At 40.3% G+C, this 22,135-nt stretch overlaps 1 protein-coding gene across 5 annotated transcripts in view; it reads left to right on the top strand.

The window, feature by feature from the left end:
• Nucleotides 1-22,135, top strand: part of SSBP3 (single stranded DNA binding protein 3) — a 190,101-nt gene that overhangs the window by 128,569 nt on the left and 39,397 nt on the right. For all 5 annotated transcript variants that reach the window (XM_063138642.1, XM_063138658.1, XM_063138666.1 and 2 more), the window contains one exon: nt 5,386-5,475. In XM_063138642.1, coding sequence (XP_062994712.1) covers nt 5,386-5,475 — 90 coding nt within the window. The remainder of the gene's footprint in view (nt 1-5,385; nt 5,476-22,135) is intronic.

The following is a 22,135-nucleotide window of genomic DNA, read 5'->3' on the forward strand; positions in this document are numbered from 1 at the left end:
TACTAAATATACACAATTTTTTTGTAAGTGACTTTCCCTAATGCAGTTTATTTGCACCTTCCCCAATATATATATTTCTGTGCACACTTTCCTCTATAGTATACATTTTTGTGTGCATTCAACCTTTTATACACATTTCCGTACACTTCTTTTTATTTGCAAACTGCATCACAAAATTCAGGAAAGTGCAAATATTCCAGTTTTTGCATAGGCTTGGGAAATATAAATTTGGTAAGTTCCGATTAAAATGCAGTAAAAGTTTCACCTATCCCTAGTCACGAATGTGTCATTTATTCAACATAGTGATGGTTTGCACGTCATAATTAGCCTCAGTGAGAATAAGCTACTGTGGGTTAGATGCAAACTTTCTTCAGCAGTAAAGATCAGTATCACCTCTATACATGTTGAAACCCTACTAGTTAATGTCATCTTCTCAGTGTATTAGGTTTTGAACTGACAAGTTTCCTTGTCAGTTTCCTCCCCCACCTCAACACTTCCCTTGAACCCAGACTCTGAAAGTGACAGCTGAACAGAATGGAGCTATTGGGGAGGATGGATTGGGAGTATGGATGTACTTACAGCAAAAATGGATTGTTTTTAATTTTATTTTTCTGTCCTTCACAAGTGCGCAAACAGTAAGAAGAAGAAACTCACATTTTCGCACACATAATATGAGAGGATGTAATTGATATGTGGGAGTTTATTGGCTCCCCCCCTTACCCAATCACAACCCCTTTTTGGAGCAGTTACTTCGTTTGCCACCATTTCTTTTCCTCGCTGCTTCTGCAATATGGAAATATGTTCATAATCCTGCCCCCCACCCACCCTGTCCACTATGATAGTATGCAATAGTACATTTGTCTTGTAAATTATCTACTCCACTTTGGCACTTCTCTTGATAGTTTTTGTAGTTCGCTCTGTAGCTGCTTTGGACAAGCTATTGTGCTGTATTCGATCATTATGACAACCCACCTGGAAACAAACCATCCTCAACAATCCAACAACAAGCCATGGGTTCTCAGGATGGTTTGTGCATGGTTAACAGACCAAGCAGAATCATCCATGCCAAGTTCAGATGTCAAGATAAGCCATGCTGACACAAACAACCCATCCTGGCTTATCGTGTTGTGTAAACCCAGTCATTTAACTTACTTAATTTTTCTTGTGTTGAAAACACATAATTCTGTTCATGAGCTTCCCTAGTAAAAAGTTTAGAACCTATCCCTTTCGGAATATACAACTTATATGTGCATTTTCCACTTTTTAAAAATGTGACATCGCTCTATACATTTATTTTTGTAAAGATACCCCTGCCTTGGGACTAGTGAAATATTCTACTTCCAGGTCAGGGATTGAAAGACACATAATGCCATTGGCAGAGGCCTGCTCATAAAGTATTTAGAACTATCTCTTCTCTAAGTTGGGAAGAATGTTAGTTGCACGTGGATGGTTGAACTTGTGAGACTTCAGTAACTAGAATATTCTCCTCTCCACCAGACATTTTTTTCATTAAAAGTATGCAATAAGAATCTTGAGAGCTGTGATGCATAATTATGATGGGTTGACCTATTTATTTATTTATTTATTTATTACATTTTTATACTGCCCAATAGCTGAAGCTCTCTGGGCGGTTCACAAAAATTAAAACCATCATAGAACAACTAACAAGTTAAAAACACAAATACAAAATACAATATAAAAAGCACAACCAGGATAAAGCCACGCAGCAAAATTGATATAAGGTTAAAATACAGAGTTAAAACAGTATAATTTGAATTTAAGTTAAAATTAAGTGTTAAAATACTGAGTGAATAAAAAGGTCTTCAGCTGGCGACGAAAGGAGTACAGTGTAGGCGCCAGGCGGACCTCTCTGGGGAGTTCATTCCACAACCAGGGTGCCACAGCGGAGAAAGCCCTCCTCCTAGTAGCCACCTGCCTCACTTCCTTTGGCAGGGGCTCACGGAGAAGGGCCCCTGTAGATGATCTTAAGGTCCGGGTAGGTACATATGGGAGGAGGCGTTCCTTCAAATAACCTGGCCCCAAACTGTTTAGGGCTTTAAATGTCAATACCAGCACTTTGAATCGGGCCCGGACCTGGACTGGCAGCCAGTGAAGTTGTAAAAGGACTGGCGTAATGTGATCTCGCCAGCCAGTCCCTGTTAGTAAACGGGCTGTCCTGTTTTGTACCAGCTGAAGCTTCCAGACCGTTTTCAAAGGCAGCCCCACGTATAACGCATTGCAGTAATCCAAACGAGAGGTTATCAGAGCATGGATAACTGTAGCTAGACTATCACTGTCCAGATAAGGGCGCAGTTGGTATATCAGCCTAAGCTGATAAAAGGTGCTCTTTGCCACTGAGTTCACCTGTGCCTCAAGTGACAGTTCTGGATCGAAGAGCACCCCCAAACTACGGACCCGATCCTTTAGGGAGAGTGCAACCCCGTCCAGGACAGGGCAAACATCACCTCGCCGGACAAATGAACCACCCGCTAACAGTACCTCCATCTTGTCTGGATTGAGTCTCAGTTTGTTAGCCCTCATCCAGTCCATTACCGTGCCCAGGCACTGGTTCAGAACAGTCACTGCCTCACCTGGGTTTGATGAAAAGGAAAGGTAGAGCTGGGTATCATCCGCATATTGATGACACCTCAGTCCACATCTCCGGATAACCTCCCCCAGCGGCTTCATGTATATGTTAAACAGCATAGGGGATAAAATAGAGCCCTGCGGAACCCCATGGCTTAGGAGCCACGGCACAGAGCAATAATCCCCCAGCACCACCTTCTGGAATCGGCCATCCAAGTAGGAGCGGAAACACTGCAACGCGGTACCTCCAACTCCCAGTTCAGACAACCTATCCAGAAGGATACCATGGTCGATGGTATCGAAGGCCGCTGAGAGGTCTAGGAGAACCAACAGGGTATTTGTGTTTTTAACTTGTTGGTTGTTCTATGATGGTTTTAATTTTTGTGAACCGCCCAGAGACCTAAAAATGATTGGAGCACAACTTGCTTTTCAAGTCTACAAAGAGTATTTTATCATTCGTGGTATATCTTAAGGGAACAATTATTTGTTTTCCTTCTAACTTGTTAGCTTATGTAATGCTGCCACTTTCAGAGAAGAAACTGGAAAACACATTAACTGCAAGCAAGTGCACTGCCCCCCAACCGTTTGTCACTTCCACTTTGCTAAATCTGGATTGAACATTAAACAACCCAGAATTTGAACCCATGGTTTATTGCTGAGTTAAAACTTGAGTTGTTTAACCCTCAACAAGCCAGAGTGCTGAGGGTTAAACAACTCGAGTTTTAACTCCGCAATAAACCATGCGTTCAAATACTGGGTTGTTTAATGTTCAATCCAGATGCCAGGTTTGAACATCATAACTAATTGTTTAGGAAAGCAGAAGTGACAAGCATATAGGAGGCAGCATTGTAGTGTTGTTTAGCAAAGCAAAAGCAACACAAGTGCAGGAGGCAATGGACTCGCGGGAGGCCCCGATAACCCATGGATTGTTGTTATGTGTGAACTAGTTAAGGTCATACAAATCTGTGTTTAAAAGCCAGAAGTGGAGTAAACGTCTTGCTGGTGCTGATCTGTGTGCTTCCTGTAGCAGCTGTAAAAATGACTTTTTCTTCCCCTTCAGCCACAGCTTTTGTGTCCTGACTTTCCTTCATGCCCCAGATGTTGTCTTGCTACTTGACATCTTTTATTTTCCCTTGGAAAATAGAAAATGAAAGAGTCAATATTATTATAAATCTCATAAAATAGTGCCAAAGGTAAAATGAGGACATTATCTAAAGGCCCTGCATCTATTTGGTCACTAGAAATCCATAGAATATTGGTGGGAGGAGAGGGAAACTTGAGCACCATTGTGGTGGACTTGTTAGAGCAGTGGTTCTAACGTGGGCGGTACTGCCCCCTTGGGGACGGTGGGATTGCATAGGGAGGCATTAAGACGCAAGGGGGCAGCAGGGGGGTGCTCGAGGTGGTCTTTTCCGAGAAGTGCCTCTCCAGCAGGTCTTAAAACCCAGGGACATTTTTATGGGAGAAGGTAGTTTGGTCCCAAGCCATATAGGGGAAGAATCCACACATGTATTAATACCGTTTAAGAAGAGTCCTTTTAACGGTGAACTGAAATGTTTCAAAAGCACCAAAATGCTAATGAAGAGACATACCCTGCTTGGTGTGCCCTGCCACGCCGGCTGCAAAACAGAGGCGTTTGCTCTCTTTTCCCTCCCTCCCTCAGCAAGCCTGCGGCGGGTGCTTTGGTTTTTGAATAAATATTCAATTAATTGTTACTGTTTTGAATTTTATTGTTATTATCTTCCTTAGTGGGTTGTTGAAAACCGCTACTCTGAATAATGATTTTTATACGGTAGGGTAGGGGGCACTGGGCATGAGTTTGTGGAACCAAGGGGGCGGTTACCTGAAAAAGTTTGGGAACACTGATGTTAGAGTGTTGGCTTTGCATGTGGGAAACTTGGGTTTCAGATCCCCTGCTCAGCTATATGGGACCTTACTAGGTGGCCTTTGACCTACCTCACAAGCTGCCTTGTGGCAGCTAAAAGACTGCTCTGAGCTTTTTTTGGAGAAAGGGGGGGATACAAAGGTGAGAAATAGAAAATACTGTTGTATGGCTTTTCTTTAAATATTCAATATAATTATTCTACTTCATGAAACATGCGATGTTAAACATTTAAGGCTTCTAAGACTTTTAGATTATGCCCAGGATTGTGGTGATATATTTCTCTGTCAAGAGGGAAAGTAACACATTGTGGGTTTTTTTCATTTGAAACTCATGCTCTTGAGATATGATATATCAGTAACCAGTGCCTAAATTTGTAAGATCAGTTTTTTAAAATTAGAACAAGAGGGAGGATTATTCCTGAGCTAGGTTACATGAGTAGCCATGTTGTACGCAGAGCAAGAGCATGGACATAGTAGTTGAGCCATCAGCCCACAAGTAGTCTTCTACTCAATGACAGGAACTTGCCATTTTCTTTGACTATGAGTACGCTTCAGGATTACATTATGATTGCTTAGTTTTTGAAGCTGCTGCAGTAATTTCTACTATGATTTCCATTACAGCGCTTTGAAAGCAGATATACAAATTTATTTGATGATGAAAGAACCACAATCCCAGTTGCAGTTCAATTTGAATGGCAACCATTCAAATTGTGCTTAATGGCCCGCTCTTACAATACAGAGTGTAAAGGTTTGCTTTCCTTTGGGTAGCCTTAATGATGATGGAATTGGTTATTGGTCATACACTAGATGGAGCCTTGTGATATGTGTTGGCTTCTTTCTTTTTTCAGCTGATCTGAAACCAGTGCTATTTATTTATTTATTTATTTAGTCTCTCTATATTTGTGTTTTGTACAGAGTGCAGCTGCAGCGCCAAGTCCAGTACTTGGAAACATTCCTCCAAATGACGGAATGCCAGGGGGACCTATTCCTCCGGGTTTCTTTCAGGTAAGAGTTAAATCTTCTTATCTTTGTTCTTGTTTACTACACATGTGCACATGAGTGGATTTTTATGCATTTCAGTGAGGCGTCATAGTCTCAAAGACATTTTTTAAATAAAACAGCCAGAGGTACTCAATTAGTTGTAAATACTTGTAACATTCTGGTGGGGTTATCTTAACTTTAGTTTTTGCAGTGTGTGAGAGCTACTTTTATCTTGTCTGAAAAGCAAGATTTGTTTCTTTTTCTTTCGAACAATTCAAGATTTTCTAAAGCTGTTTTAAAAATATATGTACATATTTATTTGTTGGTCATGATGGGCTTGTGTGTAATTCAAAACATTCAGGATTTAGGTTCCTTTTTCCCTTTATGGTTAACCACTTGATTTTTTCCAGTTGCCATCACTGAAATCTTTTAACAAAACCAGCTTAAGCTTTAGCCACAGGCAGAAGCATGTCCAGCCTGGGCCAAAACTGCAGCATATTGGCAATGATGGAGAAACTCAGTATTAAACAGATCTGTCTTTTTTGGAGTTGAACTCCTTTCCCCCTTCTCATAGCAAAGTTTGTCTTTAGCTACATGTGATTCCTGGCAATAGAATTGTGAACAAAACCTATGATAAAGGAGGCTCAAGTAAAACAACTACTACTACAAAACATGGGAGATTAAAAGTAAAATCATAATGTCTCCTCTCTGTGCTATGGCTGGGCAAACTTGGGGCCAAAACAGATATTACTTTAAATCTGTGCCTAGCAGCTATTTCTACACACACACACACACACACACACACACACACACACACTTTAATTTTTGCTCTGGAGTAGGCAGAGAAGGAGCAATTCTGGATGTTAATAGCCCTCCAGCCCACCCCAAGCTAGGTTCCCAATATACATTGAGCCCCTTGTACCTACTCAAGTAAAAATGCTGGGGTGTGAGGGTGGGGAGCTGCTAGACAAAGATTTAGACCATTATCACTTTTTGTCCCGTGTCACACAAAAGGGTCAAGATGGAGACTGTGAGTAGGAGAGCTGCCGTTAATTTGTACATTTTAAGGAACGTGCTACTGTTTGTCTGTTATTTGCATAGACACACAGGGAGGATCTCCAGCACTTTTATGTTCATCTAATTTTGCAATTACTAACTTGAAGTGTGTGTGAACTTCAGGCAACTCTTAAAAAAAAAGGCATGGGACTTAGAAATCATAATATCTGAGAAATAGTGAAATTAGGTTAGTTACTACTTTATTTCTTATAATCTGGCATGTTTTACTAGCATCATCTCTGTAACCATGAGGGACAGAATCCTGATTTTAAAATTACAGAAGCTGGGATATTTCTCATCTTAATGTGAGCAATTGGCAATAAAAAGGGACACATGTGTTTTAAGTATTTTAGTATTTCTTTATGTTTAAGATCCATTATTTTAGTCCCTGTGGTGTGATTTTAACTCTTGTACCTGATGGTAGTTTTACTTCTTGCAACCTTATTATATTTTGTGCTGTGTTGGTATGTCTGTTGGTTTTATATTGTGTTATTGTTTTTATTGTGATTTTTTATTGTATTTTATGGTGTTATGTTTTAAATTATATTTTATAATGCCTAGAGAACTTTTTTTAATGTGGAATTTAATAAATTAAATAGTAAACTGTAGGTTAGCTGCCGTAATTTCTGAGATTGTTGGTAGTCATATTAGTATTACAGAATTACTTCTCAACAAGAACACGTTCTCATAAATGGACATTTGTTTTACCTTATTTGAATTATTGGTTATATGGAAGAACCAATAAACTTGAGCATGTAATTGTGTGATCAGTGTTATGTGGCCTATATTACAATCTTAAAATTACTAATTCTGTGGGAGTCTAAATACCTAGCTGTAATTGTTCATTATTGTTGTGTATGTTTCATGAATAAATATTTTAGGACATTTGTGCAGTTGAAAAAATAAAAGTACTGATTTTGAGGCATTAAAAAGGCTTAAGTGGATTGAAATAAAGAGAAAAGATGTGAAATGTTAACATCTGCCAGCAATGCAAGTTTTATGTGCATGGATACAACATATGTGGTCCCATGATTTCAATTTCAGTCTGTTTGACAAACAGTATCCCCCTTTGCTGGTGTGTTTGAGATGTATTTTAGAAGGGTTTTTTATTTGTGGGTGAAAAGCCCTGGGTGAAGGCCCTGAAGGTAACAGTTCAGTAAACTGAACATGTGCTTTACCTTTAAACGGTAACTCAGAGGAGTTTTACCTTTTTGATTTTGGTTAAATAAATTTATGAACCTGTTATGAATCTGTAGGCATATCTGTCCCACATAGGAGATAACACATTCCTCTGACTGACCACATTTGCCACATATTTTGCACCAAGGACTATTTTTAACCCTTGAGCAGACTTCATGCTTTTTTAAAAAAAAAACCTTAAGAATATAAGAAGAGCGCTGCTGGGTCAGATCAAAAGCCTATCTAGTCCAGCATCCTAATTTACACAGCGGCCAACCAAATGCCTATGGGAAGCCTGCAACCAGGGCAATAGCATCCTCCCTGGAAGTAGCATATAGCCATCATGAGTAGGGGAGCCATTGATAGCCTTATCTTCCTTGAATTTGTCAAATCCTCTTTTAAAACCATCCAGATTGGTGGCCATCACCACACCTTGAAGAAGTGAATTCTGTCAAGGATGCTTTAGGGTGGATTCCTGCATTGAGCAGGGGGTTGGACTCGATGGCCTTGTAGGCCCCTTCCAACTCTGCTATTTTATGATTCTATAGTTTAACTATGTGTTTTATGAATAAATACGTTAGTTTGCCTTGAATCTCCCACTATTCAGCATCAGTGGATAACCCCAAGTTCTAGTATTGTGAGAGAGGGAGAAACTTTTCTCCCTGTCCATTCTAGGGAATATCTGTTCTTAAAGGCAACTATAAGGATCTCATTTGGGATTTCTCCCAACATAAAGGCAGCATGTGCCTAGAAAGCCAGATTTGCAGGCATAGAGACTCGACGTTTCACCCGTTGTAGTGAATATTGAGGAGGGATTTGAAGAGAAGGAAACATCCCATCCCCAATCTGGTATTATCCAGATGTTTTAGACAACAACTCCTAATATTCCTGGAGGTGCTAGAGTCATGGGCAGGCTAGAGAGATGGGGGGGAGCGATGAGGAGGCATGGCCCATAAACGTTGACTCTTTTGAGGTTTTGCCTATGACCATGACGCTAGGAGGAGGAAAACAATAAATGCACAGTCCCCAACTTAATGCCCGTGGCGACCTCCAATGGCGCCCATGAAACTCTCCACTTCATGCCCCCCTCAAAAATGTACTTTTAATTAATAAAAAACTTGAAAAGGGTTAGGACATCAGGTCCTCCTTCTTGTTCCTGAAACTGCTACTGACCAGCTGTTCAGCAGACAGGAAGAGAAGGAAAGAGTTGATTCCTGGCCCCACCCAGTCTCACTTGCTCTCTCTCTCTCACACTCACACTCCCAGCCTCTTCTCTCCACCCAACCCCTTTCCTCACTATTTCTCTCCCTTCCCCATCTCTAACCTTCTTTTTCTTCCTTCCAGGCCCTTAGCTTTGCTCTTCCTCTCCCACTCACCCTTTTATCTTGCTGTTACTTCTATTCCCAGCCTCGGCCCTCGCTCTTTCTCTCCCCACTGCTCCTTTACTTTGCTATTTCCCCCTCTCTCCCAACCTTTAGCTTCACTGTTTCTCCCTAACACACACACACACACACACACACACACACTCTCCTACCTCTTTGGATTAGCCAGGCCCCCTCGGCAGCCATTATGTGACAAGCCACATCCTCCATGGGAGCTATTTTGTGGTGGCGCCCACAGCAGTTTCTCAAATTCCCCAATGTGCCTTTGGGTCCAAAAAGGTTGGTACCTCTGCAGTAGATGAACCTTTTATCGCCAATATATACCATTGTCATACATGCTCTCTAGCATGCTCACCACTATGCTGAAAAGCAATCCTCAGTCTTTGCGAATGAGGTCCTTTCCAGTTTAGGAGAAGAATACCTATGTAATTAGGACTAAAAGCAAGGCAAAGAGCATCTGCTTAGCTGACAAGGTCTGCTCTTGTGTCTGGATCAAATAGATCTGCAGACAAGTGACGTAGACCACAACTATAATGGTATGTGGTTCACTTTGCATTTTCCAAGGGAGAAATTACAAGAGTGCTGGTGGTGGTGGGGACTTTTCTTAAAACAGTCAGAAGTTGCTCCAATGACTTCAAAAGCTATCAGTCAAAATACCAAAAAGCCAAGAACACTCTGCTCATTTGTGAACCGCCCAGAGAGCTCCGGCTATTGGGCAGTATAGAAATGCAATAAACAAACAAACAAACATACTGATTTGAAGGGAAAGCAAAAGTTAGCTTTTTGCCACCTCATCCAGTTTTCCAAAACCACAAGTGGGGTGACTGGGTTGTGCTTGGAAGAAGACTCTGGGCAAGACATCTTCAGTAGTCCCCCCGCCCCCCCTTAGCTCAAGTGCTGGTGGAGGCTGCTTCTTCTCTTCCTCCTTGTTGCCAAACAGAAAGGGCAGGTGTACGGATTAGTGGGGAAGACTCAAGAAGGGTAGCAACCAGAAAGATAGGGTTATCAGAAAGCTGGCTGCTGTTCTTCTTTCTTAACATAAAGGTAATTTCAGGGGCTGTGTCAGTAATCAGCAGTGGACCCTTGCCAGGGCACAGAACCTGTCAAACGCCCAACAATACCAGACACTGACACTGGGCATTTCCCAGTGATATGTAGGCTTCCCAGCAGTCAGTGACCAATTTTTCCAAAGATGCTAGTTCCATATCTAGAAGTGTCTATTCTTTACATCATGGCTGGTTTTGTAGGCTAAGATGGACTGGGGGTGGGTGGGATCCAGACTGCTAGATGTCCATCTCTGCTCTAAAGGGGGTGGTTTGAAACTGGAGCTTCTGTATGTGATTAAATTGCCTAGTAATGTTCAGTTTCCAAATGCATTCTTACAGACGTGTGTGCGCGTGCATGCGTGCGTGTTTATTGCTGTACGTTTGGTGGCTATGTATTTTCCTGCTAAATTTTGAACTCTGTGTGTAGCATTTTGAAAATCTCTCTGATGAAATGGAAAGTTGAACATAAATCAATGTCTGTTGCTGTGTTAGCTATGCATCAGCAGCTAGTGAGAGATGCACTATAACAAAGCACTATGAAGTTTATGTTCCTACACTGCCCCCTAATGCATTGGGACCTTGGGAGCCAACGGGCAATGGTGTTTCTCAGTACTTTTGCATTTGGCTCCCTGCATTTTTTCAAGCTAACAATGTAAAGCTGAATTTGTTTGCTAGTTTATAATTCTGTTAGTAAAACAGAAAAGAATTTAATGGAGGGGAAAGAGGAAACTATGGACCATGTCAGAAATGACATTCAGACAGGTACATAGCATTATATATGCACAGGTGTGTTTCACCATGGGAGCCTGCCATAAATTGGGGCTTAATCACACTGAAATGTCATACCTGATGGAATTCACACAGTTTCTTACGTGGAAATGATTTTCGAGTCAAAAATTTAATTTCGAGTCTTGAGTTCTTCCTTGAAACTTTCAGGTTGTCTGTCTGTAATCCTTCTGAAGCCTTGTTTCATAAATCATGTTTCATGCAGGTTGTTTTATGGTGATGACCGTATAGCTGTGGCTCCAAGAACTGATGTGCGGAGAATAATTTGTTCGGAGAGCTATAAAATTCAATGATTCTTTCAAAAAAATTTTTGCATCTCCTAGATTTTCAGGCACAATTGACTCAGTAATAAAAATGAAATGTCAGTCCTTGCTATTTAACAAACACTTGGCAATTTGTTGCAGTATCTTAATGGGGGGAGAAACAGGAGAATGCAGGTGGGGAAGGAAGTTAAGAGGGAGTGAAAAAGGAAGCGTGGACCTGTTTTTGGCTGCTTGTTAGCTGTTATATACAAGCCTGAACATCATTTTTGGCTGTGTATTTCCAGCCTCTCCTTTACAAACCCTTAGCTGCTCATACCCTGTCAGTGCTGTTGACAGGCAGATCTTTACTACGTTCATATGCCACTTTCCTCTTGTGCCGGAGTGCATATGTTCCCCTCGTTAACAATTCTGACTTCGAGGAGAGACTTTCCCCTCTAATACTAGTACACTGTATTTCCCCAAAAAAGTTCAGCACAAATTCTTCCATTTTGGGGACTTTTAAACTCAATGGGAGGAGAAATCCTCCTTATTGGTACTGTGATGTCATACATTTACATCCGTTTTTCAGACCTTCTCTGGCAGTTGCCACAAAGGGTGTTTACAGCCCTGCAGTGAATTCCCAGATGATATCCCAGAATGCAGCAGGGTCACAGAGGAAAAAAAAAACAGGAATGTTTTAGCACTTCTGTTCACTTATGCATGACTGCTTAGAATACTGAAAATAGAAAGGGGAGAGAACAGGGATAGACCCTCTGTATTCGGATGAGGGGCATAGCCATACCTATTTATGCATGTTTCTGGCGGCAGAAGCTACCAGCACTCTGCATTTGGGGCAAAGCTCAAAAAACTATGCCTGCTTCCATAGGATGTCACCATGCAGAAGCATTGTTAATGTCCATTTTAAACTAGTCCTGACTGACTTGGATTGCTGCCAACCGTGAATGTTGAATTAGAGCCCAATCAGTGGCATGTGCACAGGAGCTACCAGGACGCTGGGAGTTAGAAAAATCACCCCTTGCCCTATAAATAGATATCTCTTGAAAGCAACACGGCTTGAAAATGAACCTTTGGGGCGATTGCCTCCAAAAGCACTGGTGTGTGTGTGTGTGTGTGTGTGTGTGTGTTTGCTGGTTCAAGGAACACTTCATCCTATCGCTGTGAACACGATATTGGAAGTCATTTAACCATTTCTTTGTCTCTAAATGAAATACAAAGTTACATTGTTATGTGTATGTATAGCAAGGTCAGAATAAATCCAGTTAGCTTGAAATAGTAGTCATCCTGAAAGTGTAAGCCTATCAGCAATATCAGTTACTGTGTTTTCACTCAATTTGTGACAATTTTTAGTAAGTGCTAGTCATCGATCACTTTGGCTGTTGCTGAGCTTGCTATGATACAAAAGTAAAGTTCATTACTTTGGATACCAAGGAGAGTCACTTGGTATCCAAGATGTTAAGTTAAATTAATATAATTGGATTGTAACATATATGACCAGTAGGTTTTACATGGTTCTTAGAATATCCAAGTTCAATTTATTTATTACATTTATATCCCATCTTTCCCCCTCTAAGGAACCCACGGCAGCTTACATGATCTTCCTCTTTTTCATTTTGTCTTCACAACAGCCCTGCGTGGTAGGTTAGGTTGAGAGTTTCACAGCTGAGTCCTAGTCTAACCACTGCACCAGATCTATTTTAATTTATTTATTTTAGAATATTTACATACTACTTCCTATTTTAAAGATACATCATTACAATATCACTTTTGGACAAAATAATGGTTGGGAAAAGCTGAGTTATATAAGTAACTTTTTAATCACCATTAAAAGTACATGATTGTCAGTGCCTGATGTATTGCAGAATGCAGGGTGTTCCAGAGAGAGAGAGAGAGAGACCACAGAGAAGGCCCATTGCCATGTTGCTGCCAGATAGGATTCTACAGGATGTGGCACAGATAATAACACCTGGGATCCCAGAGGATCTAACGGGTCTATTTAGGGGGAGATGATCTTTCAGGTAACCTGGTTTCAAGTTGTTTAGCGCGTTATATGTCATTAATAATAATATCTTGAACCTGGATCAGTAGAAAACTGGCAGCCAGTGTAGATCTTTCAGGAAAGGTGTTATGTATGTATGACAAGGTATACTATTCAACAGCCTTGCTGCAGCATTCTGCACTAACTGCTTTTTCTCAACTAGCCTCAAGGGCAGCACCACATAGAAAATATTGCAGTAGTCTAGTCTCAAGGTTACCGATGCATGGATTACAGTGATTAAGCTATTCCTGACCAGCAACTAAAGTTGGTAAAAGGTGCTGCATCCATGGAAGTCACTTGGGCTTCTAATAGCAATGTTGAATCTCGGAGCAATCCCAAACTGCATACCTGTTCTTTCAGGAAGCATACAATCCCTTACAGAACAGGTAAACTCCTGAATTTCCAGACCAGGGAACCATTTATTCTCAGTGCCTCTGTCTTAATGGTATGCAGTGTCAGCTTATTGGTTCTTGTCTAGCCCACCACTGATTCACTCCTGATTCAGATGTAATGGAGAATTAGGACTGAGCCACACCAGTGCAGTAGTGACACCTTGCCCCCAAACTCCTAATGACTGCACCCAATAGTTTCATATATATTTCTTAGATAACCTGTTTAAACATCTATATCAACCTCCACTGGCTTCTTAAAAATAAATAAAGAATTTACACTGCAAAATCGTTTAGTCTGTCTTTCATAAGCTGCGGAAGAATTTTTCCTTTTCAACCCAATTTCTATTTAAAGGAAAAGTATGAAAGTATATATCTTCCCCACGCCATATGGACTATATACTTGTTACTATTTGTGGGAGGGTGTTGACTCATTTCTAAAGTCAAGCTCCAGTTGTATTTTAAAAAATTCATAGTAGGAGAGCTGTTTGGGATTTCTACATACCACTTCCATCTGGTAATCTGCTAGTGAAATAGCTGCATTCAGTTGTCTGTTCTGGACTAGCCTCCTACTACCTTTGAACTAACCTTCTCCATTTTTTGGCTGTTGCTGTTTTGTTTTTAAATCAGACTCTTTTAGCACCCTGGATGTATAAGAATAAGAAAAACTGTTAGAAATATAGCACATAACTCAGTAATCCTTACAACAGCCTATAAAATAGGCCAATAAATATCATGAGTAATTATTCAGGTGATAGAGCTGGATGGTTATGCTCTGTGTTCATGTATATGTTGTATTCATTCAGGTTCACTTTGACAGGAGTAAGGGTTCCTTTGATTGAGGAGACATCAAAGTAGTTTTAAAATATATATTTATGTACTTATTTAGTATATATCTGAGTCGCCCCATAACTAGCGAATAGCAGGCACATCGGAGATTTGGTCAGCATTAGTTTTCTCCCTCTCCCTCTCTCTCTCTCTCTGCAATTATTGTTTAATTTATACCATTTAAGTTTTCTTGCTGGTCCTCTGTTTGGCTTGGGTCAATGTAACCACGCCTGTTAAAGATGAATGAGTTCAGACTGTGGCCACATTCACACAAAATACTAAACCAGAACTGCTGAGAATTCTGGGTTGTCAGTAATGAGCAGCATGGTTGCTTGACTCCTCATGTAAATAGGAGTGGTTAAAGTAACCAGAAACTTACCAGGATGGAAAAGCTTCATGTCACGTCTACATCCAGACTCTGGCTTTTTCTTCTCTAATAAGCCAGGATCTATAAGCTAACCTGTTTACACTTCCCTGTGCCTGTTTGCATTCTCCTTCCCTCTTTATTGTTTACTACAACTTATTAGATTGTAAGCCTATGCGGCAGGGTCTTGCTATTTACTGTGTTATCTGTACATTGATGGTGCTATATAAATAAATAATAATAATAATAATAATAACAACTTCAAAACCTGGATCGAGATTCTGACTTGTTAGAGGTGAGACAAGCCCAGGGCTATAGTTTTAGACATAACATTAAGCTTTTCCGCCATGGTAAATTTCTGGTCGCTTTAGACATTTGCAGGAAAAGCCAAGTGAGAGCAAATGAGCCACATATACTAGCTCGCTGATTGCTACCGATAAGCCAGAATTCTCACCAATTCTTGCTTTGCCATTTTATGCAAATGCAGCCTGTGTGTCGAATACAATAATGTTGACTTCCTGCGCATTTGTTGCACATTTCAACAGTCAAGTGGAGCAAAGTCAGTGTGACCTGATAAGAGTAAGCACCTTTTCCCCCTTGTTCTTTGGGGGAAAGAATCTGTGACCTGTGTGGGTAAAACTGAGCAAAGTTGTAGATGCCGGCAGTGATTTCTCCACAGTAGTACAAAATGTGTTCCACAAAGACTGAGAAAATATTGTCTGGACAGGATTACTTCCAGTTGCCACATTACACTTTAGAAGGTAAGGAAAAGGATTTGATGATAGATTCATTCACAAACAAAAAGGGTATTTATTTATTTATTTATTTATTACCCGCCTCTCCCTTTGGATACCAGAGTGAGGGCCCTTGTTTCATATCCTCAGTTCTGTGCCATTTTTGAAAGTTAGGTTTATTAAATTAGAGACTGTCTGCCAGCTTGGAAAGAAATTTGCAACAAGGTTGCTGAAACTCGCAAAGCTTCTCATTATTTCCTAGATTCTTAAGGTGAGCAGTCAGAGGCGAAATAACTGACATTGCTATATGTCACCCTCTTTCCCCCAAAATTAGGAATCTTCAGTAGACAGCATGAAGTAGAAAAATGACTTTGTTTTGAGCAAGGAAAAGAAAGTCATGAAATCTTAAAAAGAAATTATAATGACTCACTCTCATCATGGTTGGCTTGCCTATTGAAAATTAGATACAACTAATTACCTGGCTTCCCAAATTTTTTAGTAAGACGAACCATTGGAATTTTGATATTAAGGGCTTTCTGGTTAGCCAGTTCCATGACACAAAGACAAGTTTGCCTTACACCATTATTCCAAGTACCTGCTAGGGACAACCCACCTATAACACTTACTCATCAGACAGGTAGTCCTACCTCATCATTTTGGCATCACTGTCATAGATCTGACTTGAAACACACACCTTGCAGGTTGAAGATCTGAGTCCTTAACAAGATGGTTGGCATTGATTCTTCTAAGTGAAGTTTATGGCTTATGTTTTTTAGCAACAGATCAACCTGTTTTATGGAATCTTCTTTCCTCATGATGTGTTTGTAGCCTTGGTCAACATCCTAGGATTTCATCCAGTCATGCGGGTACCTATTATTAGTTAATGTCACAAACCCCTTAATTCTGATGTAGCTCAACAGTGCCATCTAGAGCATCTGAGATTTCAGAACTCTACTGTGAAGCTTGAATAAGCCTGTTTCTTGGCTCTTGTTTCCGAATAGACATTCAGAGTTAAGCTCTTTTTCCGCAATGTTTTATTTGGTTGAAACTGGCCAGCTCTTTGATAAGTGCAGAGTCATTAAGCAAATGGCATCGTGAGGGGAGGTATACCCCTGAGCCTTTCCCCCAAATCTGCATGGCTGTCACTGGTTTTTTTATTACTTTTCCAGCCAAGTCCAAAGAGAGATATCTCCTCTTCCAGGCCAAAGGCGCTGGCCTTGGTCACTAAGAGGTGTCAGAAGCACACCCTTAACACAGCTCAGCAGGGATACAAAGGAGCCATGGCTACTTATTCCCCATTCGCACTGAGACCAAATTTTTAAAAGAAAACGTTTGGCCACTCTCAGCAGCCATGTTCTTCCCTGGCTCTGGGATTGGCAGCTGCAGGTCCTCTCTACTACCATAGTGTGTGTTTTACATTTGGAGCAAGCACAGGCGAAACAGTAATTGCAGCAGCATATCGAGGTCAGTTTCACAGGAAGGAAGGAGCCTGTGGCCAGCAGGACCCTACTAAGGCCTCCCCCTGGGGCTTTGGCACAGAAGACAGCTAAGTGGTGCCTCTTTCCTTCCTTTCTTCTCTCAGGCCCTCTTCTCTGCAGGGAATTCTGCATAGGCTCAGAAACTCATGATTCTGCTGGAGTAGGTAGCATGTAACTAGCAAAATTCGATTAACTTTATTGATTTTATTTGAAATTTTGTGTGTGAGAGACTTGTTCTTCCCTTTCCCACCCCAAAACTTTCTTTATATATTTAGAAATTTGGCCCCATTGGTTTTAAATGGAATTTTTCACCAAAACTTCTCCCACACACAAGTCCTCGTGGTTATACATTATCCCTTGTTTTCTCAGGATATGTCACAGGATATTTGTTGAGTTCTGTGTCTTCGAGGCTTTGAGGCACTAAATCCAAAGCATCTGCCTTCTTGTTCTTTTCCTAGAACAGGGCTGAAGGAAGGAGTGATTGGCAGAAGGACTCAGAAACTCCCCCAGAGTGGGGAGCAGGGGTGGGCGCAATGTAATGTGGATCTACTGGTAGATCTCTGGGTGTTTTACAGTATATCAGCAGGGATTGCTGACTCCTGATGAATTAACAATAGCTGCAACAAAATGACTCTGTCCTGCCCTAAATTGTACTGCAAAAAGCAAGACAGCTTGGGCTAACCAGAAGTGGATTTTTGTGTGGAAGGACTATGGGCTCCATTCAGTTCTGATACTCGAAACAAATTCCTGGGTTCATAATTCTTTAATTTTTTTTATTAATTTTTTATTAACTTTTTACCTACAACAATACAATTAACAGAAAAAGAACATAATACATAAACACAAAATAGCATTTATATCATATATTCACGCTTAATCTATTAGACATAATCATACTCAACATAAAAGTGCACCCCCCCACCTCGGGATCTCATTCCTGTTTCCAAAAACTCATAGTTTCTTCTGCTGGTGGTTTCCCGCTTCCCTTAGAAAACACAAATACTAGGAACTTTTTCCAGATTCCCTCAAAATCATTCGTTTTTACTATACCTCTTCTCACTTTAATATTGCATGTCAGTTTATCATTAATAGCAATATCCCACACTTCTTTATACCATTCTTCAATACAATAATCACCTTGAGTCTTCCAGTTCCTAGCTACGATTAACCTTGCAGCTGTCAGCAAATTCGTTATCAATTCCTTAATTTCTTTACTACATTTAAAATCTTCTTGCAGTGAGAGTAATGCAACTCTTGGTGTATCTTCTATTTTCATTCCAACAATCTCCTCAATCTCTAAAAACACCATCTTCCACAGCTTTTGCACAAATTTACAATCCCACCACATATGTAAATACGTTCCTTTTTCACCACAGCCCCTCCAACAATCCGCTGCATTTTAAGTGTATGTCATTTGCACCAGGCTCCGGTTGGTGCATCGCAGGATTCTAGTAACAAACAAAGTAGATTCCACAGGTCTCAAGTCTGCCCACCCAGCCTATCTTAATTCTTTGAATAAGGGAAAAGTCATTCCCCCTCTCAGCTCAGTAACAGCTAGTAATTAAAGTATGATCTGCTGAATACCATGAATGCCTTCTGTTCGCTTCTAATTCTTCCTCTGCCCCTCTATATATCCTAAACCTGAAGATAGAGGCATGACAAATCATGTTAGTAACATAGACTTCTATATTTTTTAAAAAAGTTTCCTGTCGTTAGGACTTTAAAACGTGTTTGCATTCCAGAGTGTTGTATATGTGGTTTGAGAGTTAAAAGTAGAACATTAATCCTTTGGAAAGCAAGGCAAGGGCCTGATGCTTTTTAATATTCATCTCACCTACTGCTAATGTTGTCATGATTAACTGTGGAGTTCTTAAGTAGGGAGGAGATGATGCTATCTGCTGCTATAGAAAACGCCTCTTTAATCTTGGTTATGTTTTTTCCTAGAATATAGAAATCTCTTGAATACAACCCTGTGTTCTTTTATGAAAGATTCTAGAATTTCTGGAATAAAGAATTCATTGGTGATATAATTTTCTTCGTTAGCATCTTAACAATATATCATTTAAAAAAGGGGGGGGAGGGAAATGTTCTCCAATTTTCAGATACTTTAGTCCCAGCAAATTACTTTTTTAATGCTTTTTCTCTGGTTGGAATGTGCAGCAAATGAAAAGGTGGGACATATTCCTTTTTCTAACTTTATGTTGCCAATACATCCTTGGGTTAATGCATTTACCTGTTTACAGCAAGAGTTGCTGCATTTTAGTCCTTAGCTATGCTTGAAAAATTTATGGAAAGCCCACCATTGCCTCTAAAACATGATCTACTATGGTGAAATTGCATCTGAAATATATAAAGGTAGCCACGGGTACTATTGTGACCTCTGTGTGATTCCTTTTCCCCTAATAGTGACTATTTAACATATATGAGTTGAGCTGTATGATAGAGGAGAAACTTTTAATTTAGTTAAGTGACAACAACAAGTAATACAGATCTATAGTATTTGTTAAAAGGATGTGCGTGCATTTTTCGTTATATTTCCCTCCTAATTAATATCACTAAAACCAGCCATGCTGGGGTTGGATCTAGAAACAAATATTGGTACCTAAAAAATATATGACCCAATAACACTGGCAGTGTTTATAAAATAATAATAATAATAATAATAATAATAATAATAATAATAATAGATGAAAACCATCCCTTTGGAGGCCATGCCACGAGTGGGATGCACTGAAGATATTAAAACTGGTGGTATTCTAGTTTTTCCACAGATGAAACCTTCTTATCAGTAATATTCCTTAAAGAAAATAGAATGTTATCATTTCCTTTCTTAGCTCTTTGGCTACAATACATTGTGGTCAAATACTAGAGCAGTTGGGACCATGGTACATGTTAGGAATGTCATAGCTATATGATGTCATGAATTCAATTACTGGACAGAAAAATACAGCCATGACATCTGTAATATACAACCATGGTATCATATAGCTATGACATTTGTAATAAAAAAAATTAAAATGCAAAAAAAATAAAATGACAATATTTATTCAGTATTCAATATGGCAGTTGATAGCTTACAATTGTATATCCCGAGTGCATACTATCTCACTTGGTTTTGGAGATACCCCCAATAATATATTGTTCATTTTAAGTCTATCACTGAGTTATCGTAGTGGGGCATCATTGTACTCCATGTTACCGAGATTAATGAATGAATTCTGTATCAGATGCTTGCAAAGATCTCGTGACTCTTAATTTCACACAAATATTGGGGAAGTGCAATTGTGTTTCACACATTTGGTGCAACCACATGGCCAAGCCTGAAATTTGACTGGGAGAAAAGGTGATTACATATGTTTATATAAATAATTCCATTTTTGACAGCTTTCACTAACAAATATGCAAGAAAAGAGATATGAAGACTTAACCATTCTCACAGCAAGCGGAATATTTATTTATATAAAACCCAATATCCCACCATTCTGGTGCTTATGCCCCACTAAGGTAGCTAATGACAATTAAAACCAATAATAAAATACCATCAGATTCCAAAAAAAGAAAAAGAAATATATAATAACAGGCAGGTACAGAAGTTATAACAAAGACATTGTATAAAACGTACCCATCAGACAGAACAAACACCTGCCTTAAGAAGAAGCTTTTTGTGAAATGCTGTTCAAGGGTTGCTAGTGTATCTTCCCAGAGTAAAGAATTCCAAAATTTAGGTGTGGCCCATGCTTCCACCATACTTGGGACATAAAGAAGGGCCTCTCTATTAGATCTTGCCATTTAGGGCTTTAAAGGTCATCACCAACACTTTGAATTGTGGCCGGAAAGAAATCAATAACCAATACAGGCCTTGCAGGACATGTGTGATATGATCCTGTAAGCGAGCGCCCACCAGCATTCATGCTGTTGCATTCTGGACCAATTGCAGTTTCTGAAGACTCTTCAAAAATAGTCCCTTGTAGAGTGCATTACAATAATCCAATCTAGATGTAACTAAGGAATATGTTAACATGGCCAGGTCTAACATTGTCAGTGGTGCATCAGCCTGAGTGGACAAAGACACTGCTGGCTACAGCCATCACCTGAACATCCAGTTAAAAAGCCAAGTCCAGAAGCATTCCCAATACTACAAGGGGAATGTTATCACTGCTACCTCATTCAAACAACTTGAATTCCATTTCTAGATTCCATCGGTCACCTGATGAAGAGCATCTCTGTCATGTCTGGATTAAGTCTCAGTTCCTTAACTCTTGTCAGCCTGTTACTCCCTTCAGACACTAATTTGGAACATCACTAATTTCCCTGGTAATGAATGAAAAGGATAAATAGAGCCCTCTGAAACCAATACTGAAGGAAAGACTGAGACCATTGTGAGAATCCAGAAAGATATCATGGTCTATGGTATCAAATTCTGCTAGGAGGCCCAGTAGAACCTTAGGGACTTAGCTGCCAATGTAGATTGTTTGTAAGGTGTCTGAACCCCAAACATTGGATTGAAGTAAAAATGAAATGTGTCTAGATCAGGGTGGGGAGCTACATGGGGGGGAGGGCAGATTGACCTCCTGAACCCCTACCCCATGGCCCGACGACATCAGAAGGTAGGGTCCTGCCTGTGATGAAGCATAGTCTGATGCTCTTCCAGATAGTGCTTTGGATGGGGAGCCCATTCATTCTCCCACACAGGGAAGCCAGTAGAGGAGCAAAGTGTTGGCAGTGAGTACACCTGGTTTTGCTCTTCAGGGAGGGGGAGGGGCCTTGCCTGAGGCCCTGTGGGCAAATGGGCAAACCTTGCAAACCAAAATTGGCCTGTGGACTGGAGGTTCCCCACCCCTGGTCTAGATAATCTGTTTCATCTAAGAACTCCCATACTCCATAAAAAATGGCAAATTAGAGACTAGTCAGAAATTATCCAACTCGGTGGGATCCAGAGAGGGATTCTTTAGTAAAGGTTTCCCAACAGCCATTTTAAGGCTGGATTGCATGACTCCTTTCTCCAAAGTTATATTTACAACTCTGTACCCACTCAACAGGCTTCCCGTGGCTGCCTTAATCATTCTGAGTTTCCTCCACTATCATTCTAATTGTAGTCCCTGCCGCTTTATGGCCCTGAGCTCCCTGGAAAACAAGGGAGTCCA

The sequence above is a fragment of the Elgaria multicarinata genome, chromosome 1 (assembly GCF_023053635.1).
Source record: "Elgaria multicarinata webbii isolate HBS135686 ecotype San Diego chromosome 1, rElgMul1.1.pri, whole genome shotgun sequence".
Classification (NCBI taxonomy): domain Eukaryota; kingdom Metazoa; phylum Chordata; class Lepidosauria; order Squamata; family Anguidae; genus Elgaria; species Elgaria multicarinata.